General features: G+C 37.5%; 1 protein-coding gene across 1 annotated transcript; it reads right to left on the bottom strand.

Annotated features, from left to right (window-relative positions):
* Positions 1-1,300: 1,300 nt before the first annotated feature.
* Positions 1,301-14,956, bottom strand: LOC132560652 (F-box/WD repeat-containing protein 8-like). Its single transcript, XM_060225317.1, has 11 exons — positions 14,315-14,956; positions 13,286-13,390; positions 12,735-12,899; positions 12,394-12,482; positions 11,801-11,973; positions 7,731-7,930; positions 6,100-6,315; positions 5,094-5,221; positions 3,171-3,344; positions 2,508-2,609; positions 1,301-2,199 (listed from the first exon to the last, which is right to left on the bottom strand). Exons 1-11 carry the CDS (start codon positions 14,936-14,938, stop codon positions 2,058-2,060), a joined length of 2,118 nt encoding a protein of 705 aa, XP_060081300.1. The 5' UTR covers positions 14,939-14,956; the 3' UTR covers positions 1,301-2,057.
* Between the last annotated feature and the right edge of the window lie 1,506 nt (positions 14,957-16,462).

The raw sequence follows: 16,462 nt of genomic DNA, 5'->3' as shown, positions 1-16,462 counted from the left end.
ATACAAACTATTTACTATGAGTAATTCTGAAACATTGTTCCAGTGATTCTTTAATATCAAAATAGTCATATTTTTATCAAGTTTCTACATTTAATGTATGTGTGCACTCTCCGTCCTCATATATTTTTTTATCTTATAAATATATATCTATTTCTACATTTTTTGTCCATAGTTTTTGTCATGTGATGTTAACTGTTTTCTGTGTTTTTCTCCTCTTATTAAGTATTTGTGCCAATTATAGCCACTTTTGGCAGGAATACTTCTTGTATCACCTACCTTAAAATTGTGACAATTGGTATCAATGAGTACAATTAATCTGAAGCTGCCATGTAAAGAGTTTTCATCTGAAGCTGCCAAGGAAAGTGTTTATATCAATGTGCATTTGACCCTCCATTTTGAAGAGGAAGGTTTACTATGGGATAGTGAGTAGCCTCCCCTAGGCCAAGATATTGCCTTTAGTTTTGGTGAAAGTGGTTGGCATCAATGTGAAATAAACACGTTTAAAGAGAAAAAAAATCTTCACAAAACTGATGTTGGAGGGAGAGTTAAAGCTGGGTACAAGTCTCAACAATCTGTATTTTTACTCTTGATTGCTGGCCTTGTTAGGTGTAAATTTTCAATAAATGTTTATACTAGTTTTACAGTGTTTCCGTTAGAGTTGTTTATTATAAGAATAGTCTATAAGGTGTAAGGTTAATTGTTGTGTAGTTATACTATCGTATCCAGACTAATCATTTCTATGTCTTTGGTTGGACGTGATTTCCTTGGTACTCTACCAAAAAGCTACTGAAATGAAGATTTTTTTCTTGTAAAATGATAGTTTTTCTTGTGAAGTACAAGTATTGGTTTTTAGATAAACATAGACATTCCAGTTCTTCAAGTGACATGTCTCAATGACACCAAAATACAGACTGTTATCTACCAGGATTGTGCCTTCCTGATTATAGTATACTGTGAAAATTTGAAAAATACGACAGATATGTAGAAATGTCACTTTAGTTAAGGATGTATAATTTCATTGTACATCCCTGCTTTAATTTAGGTAAAAGCATCTCTTTCTTTGTGAAATTAGCTTTAAAGTTTATATCAAAATGAAAAAGAAACATATTTCTATATTAATTAAACAAGGTATGTACACTGTAGGTAATGACTCTCAGGCTATTTACCTCTACAAATATTTCTATTTAAGGTTATTTGTGAAGTTGTGAATGCATGCAGGAGTGCGAGTGCATGGTGGTGAGCATTTTAAACAATCAAATATACAACTGTAAACCAAACTTTATAACAATGTCTAGATGTCTATTATTCTGGAAATATTTTATTTCATGGATAGAAAATATAATAAAATTTTTAAGCAATTTATATGAAATGTATCAAGTGTTTTTGTTATTGGGTAATACCGATTTCTAACAATTTATGTTACATGATTTCAATATACAAATTTAAAAATGACATTTGTATACATTTTCTAACACATGGATTATATTCTACAAAATTCATTTCTAGCTTGAGAAGCACTTTGTCTGTAACACATAGATGGGAGTGTATTTATAACATATCATGACTTGTTGTTAACATCCTACTGACAGAACCATGACAAAACAGATTGAATTGAATTTTTACCAACCCAGCTAGCTAGAAAATGCTGTAACATTATATAACCTGGCACAGGGAGCTTTTAAAATGCAACAATACACATATAATTACTGGAATATGAATTCAATCAAAAGGAGGTTACTTGTTTTAGGTTTTCCCAAAATGTCAATAGTCAGGACCAATTTAAAACCTCCAATTACAACCAGAAATATCTCTGAGTCGGCTATCACAGCACCATCATAATTTTAAAAGTTTTATGAAACATTTAAATATCACAGTATGTAAAAAAATCATCAATCCTGTTGGGCTAACTTTTTTTCTTGTGAAAGGTCTTGAATATGGCGTTTTAGTTATTAGGTCTTCTCAGCATGATTAATCCAGCCTGTCGGATAGCACTCTCAGTCCGTAGGGATTTACCAGCCTATTGTAATTATTCAGTTCACTATTGTAAGTATGAATCCTTAGATATGGTCATAGGGAACTGCCAGCCTTATGTTGTAATTATAGGCCTCCGGTTCATCGTAAGTCGAGTGACAGATCTGGGGTAGGTCCTGTGTAGTTAGGTCAGCTGAGAAATCACAAACACTCAGAGACCCGCGAAACCTGTGTAAAGAAAAGTTAGAAAAGAACATGCATCAGAATATGAAATGTGATGACAGCCAAAAATACACAGTCATATATCATAATTTTACATGTGACAACAGCCCAAAATAAAAAAAGTGATAAATAAGAATGTGTAAAAATTATGAGCATATATTGCATCCAGTGATGTGAATATCCAGATAAAGTCCTGATGAAACCAAGGTGTTTACCTTTTTACTTCAATAAAGGACCAAAATGATCAGGAAAGTTTATCATTACAGGTGTCTGGATGCCAGATAGAGACCAATTATAGTTTACATGATGCTTACCTTCTATGAGCTAAATGGTCATCCCCAAGCACTTTTGTTGTGGCAGGAACGTTTCCAGAAATGAGTCGCTGCTTGTAGAAGTGGCAATATTGGACTGGGTGTCTGTAGATAAATAAAAGGAAGACTAAATCCTCATACTCCTGTATAATATAGGTCATCAATCTGTCACTTCTCACGATCACTATATGTTCAATGTGACTCTAACCACAGACCTTTGAACCCTGGACAGACACTATTAGAAACTAAGTTATATTGTAACATTTCTGTAATCAACATCAGACCATCAACAACTCTCCATAATTTTACACTTTGCTAGTTAAAGCCAGACCAATGCTTCACAAAATACAATACTAACTAAAATTTATTCAGAGATGCAAACCATGGCATTATTTGCTGCTCTATGTTGTTGGAATGAAGGTAAAATATGTGTAAGTACATGGAAGTAGAAATGCTTGTATTTCAATGTTCTAATAGCTTGATGGGTATATAGTGTTACATTTACTTATTGATAGATTGAATGAACTGTAAACGCTGATAAACAAAACCATCTGAACCCTGATAAATCAGCATCACCTTTTACATTATCTTTCAAACCTGAGGTTTTAGGTTAGTATTCAGTAGGAGGGCAATGTTTAGTTCATCAGTGGGAATTACATAGTTCACCTGTTGTGCCACTCCCAAAGCTTGGTGGACATGCGCCGGTCCCACACACAAACAAATCCCCCACCGTCCCCAGACACCACTTTCCAGTCATCCATCTGTACCGTTGTTATGTAGTTTGTATGACCAGATAACACTGTAGCAGCCTGATCTGTCCTCAAGTCAAATATCCGTACCCTACAACAAGAATGAACATAAATACATATAACCTTCAATGAGGGTGTAACTAGCCAAATAGGCTGGACCAACAAACCAAGATATACACAGCTACCGGTCACTATTTACAATTGCCAACTGCCATCACATTACAATAGTACTATAAACAGCCATGGTAATTATAAGACTATAAATGTACCTGGTACTGCTGTATTTTGACAGACATTATGTACATCACTACCACTAATCTTGTCAGCTATTCCATGTTTTAGCGATTCCCACTAGAAGGTTTTCAAAGTTGAACAAGAAGATGCTTTTCCCTCAGTATAACTTCTCCAAATCTAACCAATATTGCCAAAAACATTGTTGGTAATGCAATTATAAATGATAAAATTTGCACGATGCCCTCTTGGCAAATCTCTCATGAATCTTTAGTGGGTTCAAGAGACTTGTCAGAAGGGCTCTTTTAATTACATTGTCTATAACAATATACCATTCAGAAAACACTTTATTGTTTAGCTGCTATTAGGCAAATAAATTGTGACCCATACTTGCGGATATTGCCAGTTTTAATGACTACAACTTTAAGTCAAGGTCAAAAATCTGTAGCAACAACTATCTTGTAAAATATTCACAATTTATTAAATGGATGGAAATAAGGGAAATGAAAATAACAAAAACAACCTTTCATACAAATATATCTTATAACCACATAATGAGAAATCCTTTCTTCACCTTTCAGGAAGACTTTCAAGTAATCCTCATTCCCATTATCTAACTTTTCTAGTGTACTTCCTGTCACAACCTGGTAAGGAGGACTGTCTAGTGATCCTCTATTCTTTCAACTTACTTTATGTCCATACTTCCTGTCACTACCTGGTAAGGAGGACTGTCTAGTGATCCTCTTTTCTATCAACTTACTTTCTGTCCATACTTCCTGTCACCACCTGGTAAGGAGGACTGTCTAGTTATCCTCTTTTCATCAACTTACTTTCTTTCCATACTTCCTGTCACCACCTTGTAAGGAGGACTGTCTAGTGATCCTCCTTTCTATCAACTTACTTTCTGTCCATACTTCCTGTCACCACCTGGTAAGGAGGACTGTCTAGTGATCCTCTTTTCTATCAACTTACTTTCTGTCCATACTTCCTGTCACCATCTGGTAAGGAGGACTGTCTAGTGATCCTCTTTTCTATCAACTTACTTTCTGTCCATACTTCCTGTCACCACCTGGTAAGGAGGACTGTCTAGTGATCCTCTTTTCTATCAACTTACTTTCTGTCCATACTTCCTGTCACCACCTGGTAAGGAGGACTGTCTAGTGATCCTCCTTTCTATCAACTTACTTTCTGTCCATACTTTCTGTCACCACCTGGTAAGGAGGACTGTCTAGTGATCCTCTTTCATCAACTTACTTTCTGTCCATACTTCCTGTCATCACCTGGTAAGAAGGACTGTCTAGTGTTCCTCTTTTCTATCAACTTACTTTCTGTCCATACTTCCTGTCACCACCTGGTAAGGAGGACTGTCTAGTGATCCTCCTTTCTATCAACTTACTTTCTGTCCATACTTCCTGTCACCACCTTGTAAGGAGGACTGTCTAGTGATCCTCCTTTCTATCAACTTACTTTCTGTCCATACTTCCTGTCACCACCTGGTAAGGAGGACTGTCTAGTGTTCCTCTTTTCTATCAACTTACTTTCTGTCCATACTTCCTGTCACCACCTGGTAAGGAGGACTGTCTAGTGTTCCTCTTTTCTATCAACTTACTTTCTGTCCATACTTCCTGTCACCACCTGGTAAGGAGGACTGTCTTCAAGATTTAAACAATCGATGATGTGCATATGACCTGACAGCAATCTGATTGTCTTTGCTGTTTCAATGTCGTAGACAGTGCCCTAGAAATTAAAAATATGAATGTAATACTACAGTCTGTGGATTGAATTGTTTAAATTTTTGCAGTTAACTATGACAGCAGATTTATCTGAATTGATCAATTACTACATAAGAGAATAATTAATGAATCACAATATACAGGTAGCATTACCTTTCTATTTTGGTTGATGTAGATCAAATACACCTCTATTTGGCTTAACCCAAATGTTCTTGTATAATATCATATTTTGTTTTTGAATCAATATAATGTATATCTTTGTAAAACCTGGCATTTAAACTGGTAGAGCTTACGTGCTGTTTTGAGGTGGATATTTTAACTCCTGTGCCAATAGAACTGATAAGACCATATGCAATATTGGGTTTTACCTTAAAATGAGGCGTTTTAATATCTTCTTTTTTTATCTTACCTGATCTTTAAATGATCAATTCAAGGTCATTTTCATTTACTGTCAACAGCAAATAGCAACTGGCCATATTTTGTTAATTTCTTTGTCTATCCTGTGTGTACATCATCACAATCCTCTATATGAGTAGAATAGATGTTCTTGTAACACTACCAGTAGAAGTGTGACATTTTGATGACTACACGGCCACCTTCATCAGACGAATGACCAGTGTGAAGTGTACTAGCACTGACCAACGTAGTGTACCAGATGGTAAGGAGTTTACCAATTTTTTTGGCTGTACTGAGTTGGTCAATTCCTTACCATCTGTTACACTACAGTCATCAGATCTAAAGTGCTTTACACGGGTCATTTGTCTGATAAAGGTGACTGTGTAGTCATCGAAATGTCACCCTCTAATTTTCTACTGGTTACGCTAAATGAATCTCTATTCTATTCTCAAGAAAATGTTCAGAAATATCCTCTGTATGACTTACTATGGTAGCATGTCCAACAGCTATCATGGCTGGGTTTAGTCGCACATCCACACAGCTAACAGTCCCACTAGTAAGGAAGTGATCCTGAGGGGTGGCGTATTCTCTCATCTCCTCTGCTGTTCCCCCCGGGCAATGCAGGTACACCTCTCCCTGCTCAGTGGTAATGAATACCTGAGGCTCCTCTATGCCATCCTCTAACATGTTCAGATGTGACACCTAACAGTGTTAATGTAGAAACTTTTTATTTCACAAGATGAATCAGGAAAATAAAAAGTTTTACAAAACTAAATTGTAAACAGCCAAACTGGAGCCTATATTAATTTGGGTAAGAAGATTGATTTTGATGAGTCATTGAGTTTTATAGATGTTTGTTTCTGCAAGTTACAAGTTTAATAATGTAATACAAAAAAGTAGACAAGGGGTTTTTGAATTGCCATTGATATTCATAACATTTATAGAAAATTGTTCTAAAGATTAAAAATACAAGAGACCAAGGTGGCTTGTATCACAACCAATAACCTGGTATTAGATACTTTTTATAAACATATTAACATTCTCCACCTTTAAAGTGGATTCATATTAAATTTATTCAAACCAACTTTGAACACTAGCATGCTATCACTCAAAACTAAACATGTATTTGTGTACAACTGATGGAAATTCTATTCTGGAACAACAAATTCAATGAATGGGTCAAATGTATTTCTTATTTTTTTCCCCAAACTTTGGCTTGATTTTAGAAACCTACTTACCAAATTCTGGGCATATTGGTTGAGAATATAAAGTATAAATGAAGTTGTTCTTTCCAGGAATTAAAATATAATAAATATAAGCCTTCTTGTTAATCAGAGAAAAATGTTTGATTGTACATGTGTAACTAACTTGAGCCATGTAACCTTGAATATGCGTCAAGAATATTTCTTTTTCACATATGGCTGGGGTTGATCTCCAAATTATTTTTGGCCACATATCAGGACTCTATGCCTCTAGGTTAGTTATCTTAACAAATGTGATGACCTTGAATAGATGTCAATCTAGATTACTGTCATATCATAATCCAAGGTTTCTTCCTAAATCTATCCCCAGATTTAGAGATCATGATAAGGAATGTGTATGCACATGACTCTATCTGATTGTCCTGTGAAAACTTTTCATTGTTGTCTTTTTGCTGCATTCTCCACAATGAGAACTGCCATCCTGAGTACAAAAGAACACCTCCACCCCTAACAGATTAACAGATTATATACATCACTTTCCTACTATCCATAACTAAATTTTCAATGAAACCCACTGATGTGGAAATGTGCATGCACATTTACATATGGTTCCCAATATTCACATGTAGTTTCAGTGAATCTGATTCACAACTTACAAGGTCAGGGATAGCAATTATGATTTTTTCCCAATCATAGATTAAGATGGGGCATATTAAACAAATAAAAGTATCTGATTTAAATTGATAAAAGTGTAATATGTTTCTCAAGAAACATTGAACACCTCATATTTATTAACAACATGACCAAACTGAACATCAGAGTATCTATAGCAGGTAAATGAGGTATATCACACAACTGTCGTGAAGGTTTGTATATATACTCCCTTAACACTGTAATAAGTTTTATCAGATTTACCTGTTTCCCTGAGTATCGGTTCAACATGCTGTGGAGTTGGAAGCCAGTGTCTGTGTATGTGTATACGCTGATATCCATGCCGCTACCTGTAACAACCATGTCACATGACCTGGCGACACAGAATTTGTTGGCTCCTCGTGGTATTGTAAAGGCTGGATTCACATTATTGTTGTCCTTCAACCTCCAAATGTCAATGTGACCTGCATAACAAAAAAGGTATAAATAAACACACAAACATGATCAATGATAAATTTTGATCGTTAATCAAATACCAAAAAGGAAAAGATGTGTGTTTTGATTCGATTATAAGGTAAAGTTGGTGAAGTTTGGATAATTTTGATACAGTCAGTGCTGGAATGTCATACCTGGACTATACCTGGCTACAGTCAGTGTTGGAATGTCATACCTGGACTATACCTGGCTACAGTCAGTGTTAGAATGTCATACCTGGACTATACCTGGCTACAGTCAGTGTTAGAATGTCATACCTGGACTATACCTGGCTACAGTCAGTGTTGGAATGTCATACCTGGACTATACCTGGCTACAGTCAGTGTTGGAATGTCATACCTGGACTATACCTGGCTACAGTCAGTGTTGGAATGTCATACCTGGACTATACCTGGCTACAGTCAGTGTTGGAATGTCATACCTGGACTATACCTGGCTACAGTCAGTGTTGGAATGTCATACCTGGACTATACCTGGCTACAGTCAGTGTTGGAATGTCATACCTGGACTATACCTGGCTACAGTCAGTGTTGGAATGTCATACCTGGACTATACCTGGCTACAGTCAGTGTTGGAATGTCATACCTGGACTATACCTGGCTACAGTCAGTGTTGGAATGTCATACCTGGACTATACCTGGCTACAGTCAGTGTTGGAATGTCATACCTGGACTATACCTGGCTACAGTCAGTGTTGGAATGTCATACCTGGACTATACCTGGCTACAGTCAGTGTTGGAATGTCATACCTGGACTATACCTGGCTACAGTCAGTGTTGGAATGTCATACCTGGACTATACCTGGCTACAGTCAGTGTTGGAATGTCATACCTGGACTATACCTGGCTACAGTCAGTGTTGGAATGTCATACCTGGACTATACCTGGCTACAGTCAGTGTTGGAATGTCATACCTGGACTATACCTGGCTACAGTCAGTGTTGGAATGTCATACCTGGACTATACCTGGCTACAGTCAGTGTTGGAATGTCATACCTGGACTATACCTGGCTACAGTCAGTGTTAGAATGTCATACCTGGACTATACCAGGCTACAGTCAGTGTTGGAATGTCATACCTGGACTATACCTGGCTACAGTCAGTGTTGGAATGTCATACCTGGACTATACCAGGCTACAGTCAGTGTTGGAATGTCATGCCTGGACTATACCTGGCTACAGTCAGTGTTGGAATGTCATACCTGGACTATACCTGGCTACAGCCAGTGTTGGAATGTCATACCTGGACTATACCTGGCTACAGTCAGTGTTAGAATGTCATACCTGGACTATACCTGGCTACAGTCAGTGTTAGAATGTCATACCTGGACTATACCTGGCTACAGTCAGTGTTAGAATGTCATACCTGGACTATACCTGGCTACAGTCAGTGCTGGAATGTCATACCTGGACATTATCTGGCTACAGTCAGTGTTGGAATGTCATACCTGGACTATGTCTGGCTACAGTCAGTGCTGGAATGTCATACCTGGACTATACCTGGCTACAGTCAGTGTTAGAATGTCATACCTGGACTATACCTGGCTACAGTCAGTGTTGGAATGTCATACCTGGACTATACCTGGCTACAGTCAGTGTTGGAATGTCATACCTGGACTATACCTGGCTACAGTCAGTGTTGGAATGTCATACCTGGACTATACCTGGCTACAGTCAGTGTTAGAATGTCATACCTGGACTATACCTGGCTACAGTCAGTGTTAGAATGTCATACCTGGACTATGTCTGGCTACAGTCAGTGTTAGAATGTCATACCTGGACTATACCTGGCTACAGTCAGTGTTAGAATGTCATACCTGGACTATACCTGGCTACAGTCAGTGCTGGAATGTCATACCTGGATTATACCTGGCTACAGTCAGTGTTAGAATGTCATACCTGGACTATACCTGGCTACAGTCAGTGTTAGAATGTCACACCTGGATTATATCTGGCTACAGTCAGTGTTAGAATGTCATACCTGGACTATACCTGGCTACAGTCAGTGTTGGAATGTCATACCTGGACTATACCTGGCTACAGTCAGTGTTGGAATGTCATACCTGGACTATACCTGGCTACAGTCAGTGTTGGAATGTCATACCTGGACTATACCTGGCTACAGTCAGTGTTGGAATGTCATACCTGGACTATACCTGGCTACAGTCAGTGTTAGAATGTCATACCTGGACTATACCTGGCTACAGTCAGTGTTGGAATGTCATACCTGGACTATACCTGGCTACAGTCAGTGTTAGAATGTCATACCTGGACTATACCTGGCTACAGTCAGTGTTGGAATGTCATACCTGGACTATACCTGGCTACAGTCAGTGTTGGAATGTCATACCTGGACTATACCTGGCTACAGTCAGTGTTAGAATGTCATACCTGGACTATGTCTGGCTACAGACAGTGTTGGAATGTCATACCTGGACTATACCTGGCTACAGTCAGTGTTGGAATGTCATACCTGGACTATACCTGGCTACAGTCAGTGTTAGAATGTCATACCTGGACTATACCTGGCTACAGTCAGTGTTAGAATGTCATACCTGGACTATACCTGGCTACAGTCAGTGTTGGAATGTCATACCTGGACTATACCTGGCTACAGTCAGTGTTAGAATGTCATACCTGGACTATACCTGGCTACAGTCAGTGTTGGAATGTCATACCTGGACTATACCTCGCTACAGTCAGTGTTGGAATGTCATACCTGGACTATACCTGGCTACAGTCAGTGTTGGAATGTCATACCTGGATTATATCTGGCTACAGTCAGTGTTGGAATGTCATACCTGGATTATATCTGGCTACAGTCAGTGTTAGAATGTCATACCTGGACTATACCTGGCTACAGTCAGTGTTGGAATGTCATATCTGGATTATACCTGGCTACAGTCAGTGTTGGAATGTCATACCTGGACTATACCTGGCTACAGTCAGTGTTCGATGTCATGCCTGGACTGTATCTGGCTACAGTCAGTATCTGGCTACAGTCAGTGTTGGAATGTCATACCTGGACTATACCTGGCTACAGTCAGTGTTGGAATGTCATACCTGGACTATACCTGGCTACAGTCAGTGTTGGAATGTCATACCTGGACTATACCTGGCTACAGTCAGTGTTGGAATGTCATACCTGGACTATACCTGGCTACAGTCAGTGTTGGAATGTCATACCTGGACTATACCTGGCTACAGTCAGTGTTAGAATGTCATACCTGGACTATACCTGGCTACAGTCAGTGTTAGAATGTCATACCTGGACTATACCTGGCTACAGTCAGTGTTGGAATGTCATATCTGGATTATACCTGGCTACAGTCAGTGTTGGAATGTCATACCTGGACTATACCTGGCTACAGTCAGTGTTCGATGTCATGCCTGGACTGTATCTGGCTACAGTCAGTGTTAGAATGCCATACCTGGACTATACCAGGCAACAGTCAGTGTTGGAATGTCATACCTGGACTATACCTGGCTACAGTCAGTGTTGGAATGTCATACCTGGACTATACCTGGCTACAGTCAGTGTTGGAATGTCATACCTGGACTATACCTGGCTACAGTCAGTGTTGGAATGTCATACCTGGACTATACCTGGCTACAGTCAGTGTTGGAATGTCATACCTGGACTATACCTGGCTACAGTCAGTGTTAGAATGTCATACCTGGACTATACCTGGCTACAGTCAGTGTTAGAATGTCATACCTGGACTATACCTGGCTACAGTCAGTGTTGGAATGTCATACCTGGACTATACCTGGCTACAGTCAGTGTTAGAATGTCATACCTGGACTATACCTGGCTACAGTCAGTGTTAGAATGCCATACCTTGCTGATACCTGGCAACAGCTAGTGTTGGGGTGACTGCTAGCTGTGACACATCTATAGATATCATGCCTTCCTCTTCTCTTTCGTTAATGATTAGAGATGTGTTGGACGGCTTCAGAGTACAACTTTCCTCAAGGTCAAGGTCCCACATCTTAACCTCCCCATTAGAGTACCTACACAACAGGACATTTTTTGTGTGAATACTAAATAAATGTTATATATCAGGTGACCCTGGAAACCCTGAAACATCACTGATCACAAAATAGTATCGTTCTTTGTGTAAATGTGTGTAGTTAGGTCAAATACCACCAAAGAATGAAGCTGCTGATTTAAGCATTACACACATACATTATAATCCCTATATCCCCTTCACAAGCAGTTGCAAGGGCATATTTTTCCATTTAATTTTCAAGGCAAGTATGTGGCCAGTTAATGCCTTCAACTGAATTCCAGACTTCAAGTATCAGTTTATTAATCTAATTAAATTGGATACTGCTGACATCAGTAAGCTATCATTATCCTACATTTGAACTTCAATAAAATCCAGACCTCAGGTAATTACCTGAATTAAAATCTGGTATAATAAAACTCACCCAGCTACCACAGTGTTATTGTGCGAGTTAACAGAACACAGAATTCCTCCTTGAACATACTGTAGTGAAGTCTGGTTTCCTGTACGGTTCTGTCATGCAAACAAAATCATTATATACAGACATTCGTGTTTATCTGGTATAACGCAAACATAAAGATTCTGTTCTATGATCTATTAACATTACAGACTTTCAGACTTTGTCTTGTGACACTTAAAACATTATAAAAGTTACATGTATATTGTAGATGGTAAAACCTTTGTCTTTGGGTTTTGTGGAATATTTCAAACAGAAAGAAGGTCGACAAAATGATTTCTATTTTACTTAGTTATAGATACAGATACCTTCCAATTTGAGATGATCTGCTGGTCTTTAGTGATGTTTTCCCGGACAATAGCTTTCCATTGGCCAAGGTCCCTTGTCACATGATTTTGTTCATATCCCAGACTGTGACAGAGGTTACACCAGAGGAGTTCATCTTCAGCTAGACTTCGCCAACTACGACTCACCTGTATTAGCAAATTTATTGGATAGATTTACTACATTATTACACAGGGAAATTTAAAAAAAAAAAAAAAAGACAAAATTATCTATTCTACAAAATCTGTCATTTTTCAGTGCAGTGGTAATATATGAAATACAAAATCATCACATAATTTCTATTTGGTACATTCTAAGCTGTGTCCGTGACAGCTCAGTTGGTTAGAGCATTGGACTACAAAACCTCAAATTCTAGGCCATTGTTTTTACGTATCTAAGCTGATCTTAACCCAGCAATTGTAGATCCAGACAAAAAACATCTTTCTCTATATAGTAATCCTATTGTACTCAATTTTTATCATCTCAGATTAAAATTCAGCTCTGAATTTATTTAACAATGCTAGTAAAATGTTACCTGAGAACATCTACATAAATCTTTCAAACCAAGATGCTGAAAGATTTTCAGGGCAACTTCTCTGGGAAGAGATATGTCAAAGAAAGGTATTTCATCTATCTCATTCTGAAAGAAAATAAAACACATTGAATTTGTATATAATAGAAACAGTTTTTCTTTTCATGAAAATACGACTACAGTTTTATAATTCAAAGTGATCTATAAAATATATCTACTACGTTGATCGAGAGTCACAACAAGTTCACAACAGGAAATCACATTGCCCAGACCACATTTTACTGCACCATTCATTTATGAGTTTACATTGCCATCTGTTTATGAGTGTTTTAATTTCCTTGTGTGGAAGTTAGTATTCTGTTCTTCTTCTGTATCCTGTGATACTTCCTTAGCTTATCACATCCAGTTTATTTTTTCCTTACAACTTATGATCAAAGCCCAAAGCTGTTTTCTTGATTATTCAAAGGTTCCCTTAGTGGTAGGGAGCAAGGCTGCTAAGAGAAGAGGTCGCTAGTTAAAGCCCTAGCTGGGGCAGGGTATTATTCATTACAGTACTTCTTTTATACTATTCCTTTATTTTGTGAATATAAGGCTAAGAATATCAAATCAAAAGAAAATATAAATATGTTTGTCGCATCTTCCTTATTCTTCTTTATGTGCATTCTTTTAACTTTCTTGGCAATTTTCAGGAGGGCACTGTCATTTAAGTATTTATTTTATCTTGCACAAAATGTAAAACATAAGCACTACATGGGGAGAAGTATATCTAAATCATACATGTGGATGACCACAAAAAGCATAATATTGACAATTAATAAAGCCAATAGTTTAAAACTTGGTTACTTTCACAAGATCTCATGAAAATTTTCGTTAAAGACTTTCCAAAAAGTGAACTAGTACTCTTGCTTTATGACAGTTATTTTAAAAATGTAGGAAGTAGTGTTAAAAATATGATTATTTTAGCATCCTCCTCTTTATTAAGAGCAAATTGTCTGATTAGAATAATGTTGTAGTTCCTTGTGATTAACTTACTAAGTCTAGTAAAAACTGATCTAACAGGTGTCCCTTTGTAAAATTGTCAATTTTGGTTCTTTTTCTTTTGAAAACGTCTTCAATGCGTTCTTTCCCATAACTTTTAGACTCTTTTTGTGAACTTCGTGACCTCTTCAATCCACGTGCATCATTGACTGTCCCTCCACACATATAACATGATTCCGCACTGAATTTAACCTCATCTGCACATCCTTCTTCATTCCCTGAGCTTTTAGACGTGTGTGATCTATGCAATAAATTATGTACAATGTTAAATGGATAATATGTTATTGTTCTCTTAGTGGTTTCATTAAAATCTAAATAATTCAGAATCCCAGTTGGTTCTCCCTTAGCTTGTCCTTGATTTTGTAAGCATTTGTTGCATAAGATTTTGTCGTTATGTCCATTTTTCTCGCGACCACTTGATGAACCTGCTGTCGGCCCGTCATCAAACGTAGGCACGAACGATTTTCCTTCATGATCCGACTGGAGAGACTGCTTTCTGTTTGCGGGAGCAGACGACTCATTGCTGGATGATGACAGTGGTCTTTTCTCCGAGGTTTTCTTATTTAGCTCCTGCTTCCATTCGTCGCGGAAACTATCCAGAGATTTGTTTGGTTCCATGTCCTTTTCCACATCGAGTTATAGAAGTTCGAAACGTCTGACATAGGTTTTGTTTACCCAAAACTTCACACCTCCACTGTGAAGAGTTCGACAAAGGTGTAAAGCAAAAACCAAAACGGGTTGTCACAGTCGTAACGTTTAACCCGGTTGAAACGGTTCAGGCGGTCTGGTTTATTCCACGAACGCACTTGTTCAGGATATTGGACCTCATATGTGTAAAGCTCAAAATGCAGAGTTTCAGAATTTCCTGTCAAACATAAATCAATTAAGATTAAATGAATACTACGAGCAAGGCCTATGGGTCCGTTTTGTATACTTGATGGCAATCAGTACACCAATCGAATGAAAACTGAAGAGCATTGATGGTGATGGATAATTATAAACAATTCTTAAGATAGTAAAAGCAGGGACGTATAATAGGTATTATACGTCCCTGGTAAAAGTAAAGAATTTGTCACTGAAATTACACGCCGGTGACATCATTCTTTATCAAACGGTAAAAGCAAAACAGACAAAAATATAACTCACAGATTTAATAGAAAGCCAGAGGTTTTTTTGTTTGTAGTGCGCACACATTAGTTATTAGATTATAATACTTACGTCTAGATTGCTGGCAACACTTTGGTAATTGTAAAAATATAACGACGGATAATGATAGAATTATATGGGAATGTCTTTGATTTCCAATGAGTATCTAACTTGTTCTAGAAACTGTTTGAGTGACTAAGCGTTTACTTAGAGAAAGTTCCTACAGCCAATTAACTACCCGATTGCCGAAAATATTAACTATGTAACAATGCAACTTGTTTTATTCTAGTGACACAACAAACTTGGCGAAAATAAATAAACAAATGAAAAATTTCAGCATCACTAGCGGAACACATAAGATGGTTAAAATAATGTCGCGTTGCCATGGAATGCTGTCGCATGGTCGAATTACATTTGTTGCATTGTAGCGTTAAATGTCCATACTGTCGCGAAATTGCCCACATCAACCACCATATTAACTATCAAATATATTTTTAGATAAAGCTTTCCTCAGCTCAAATACTTGGCTTGATGAAAATATGAGTGTTAGGGAGTCGAGTCATCTAAGTAGCAATGGTTAAGCAGAATTGTCTTTTGTAAAATCTCGTGAAGAACCTAGATATTTTAAATACATGTGATACCCTGGTATCCATGGCAGCAGGGATAAATATTTTGTGCTCTGATAATTTAAACGATAGTTTATATAGGACAATATAAAGTCGAAGAGTGTTATCATTAACCTGGATTTTCTGTGATACCTGGTACGGTATTCAATATCGCATTTTCAAACGTGCATTTGTATGATTTTTACAGTAAGATAAATGAAACAAAATACATCTTTATTTCTTATTTCTCCTTTGATGTGATGTTGCTACACTTACCTGGGACGTACATGTACGTATAATAATGACAGATATCACAGCACACCTGTAAATACACATAATTGATTAAGTAATTAAATTGATTTCGGTTATTTTTATTTAATTGCTCATTAAT

This window comes from Ylistrum balloti, unplaced genomic scaffold (assembly GCF_031769215.1).
Source record: "Ylistrum balloti isolate Yb309-2 unplaced genomic scaffold, AGI_CSIRO_Ybal_v1 Utg371090, whole genome shotgun sequence".
Lineage (NCBI taxonomy): Eukaryota > Metazoa > Mollusca > Bivalvia > Pectinida > Pectinidae > Ylistrum > Ylistrum balloti.
Note: the sequence above shows the minus strand (reverse complement) of the source record. Positions and strands in the feature narration are given on the sequence as shown.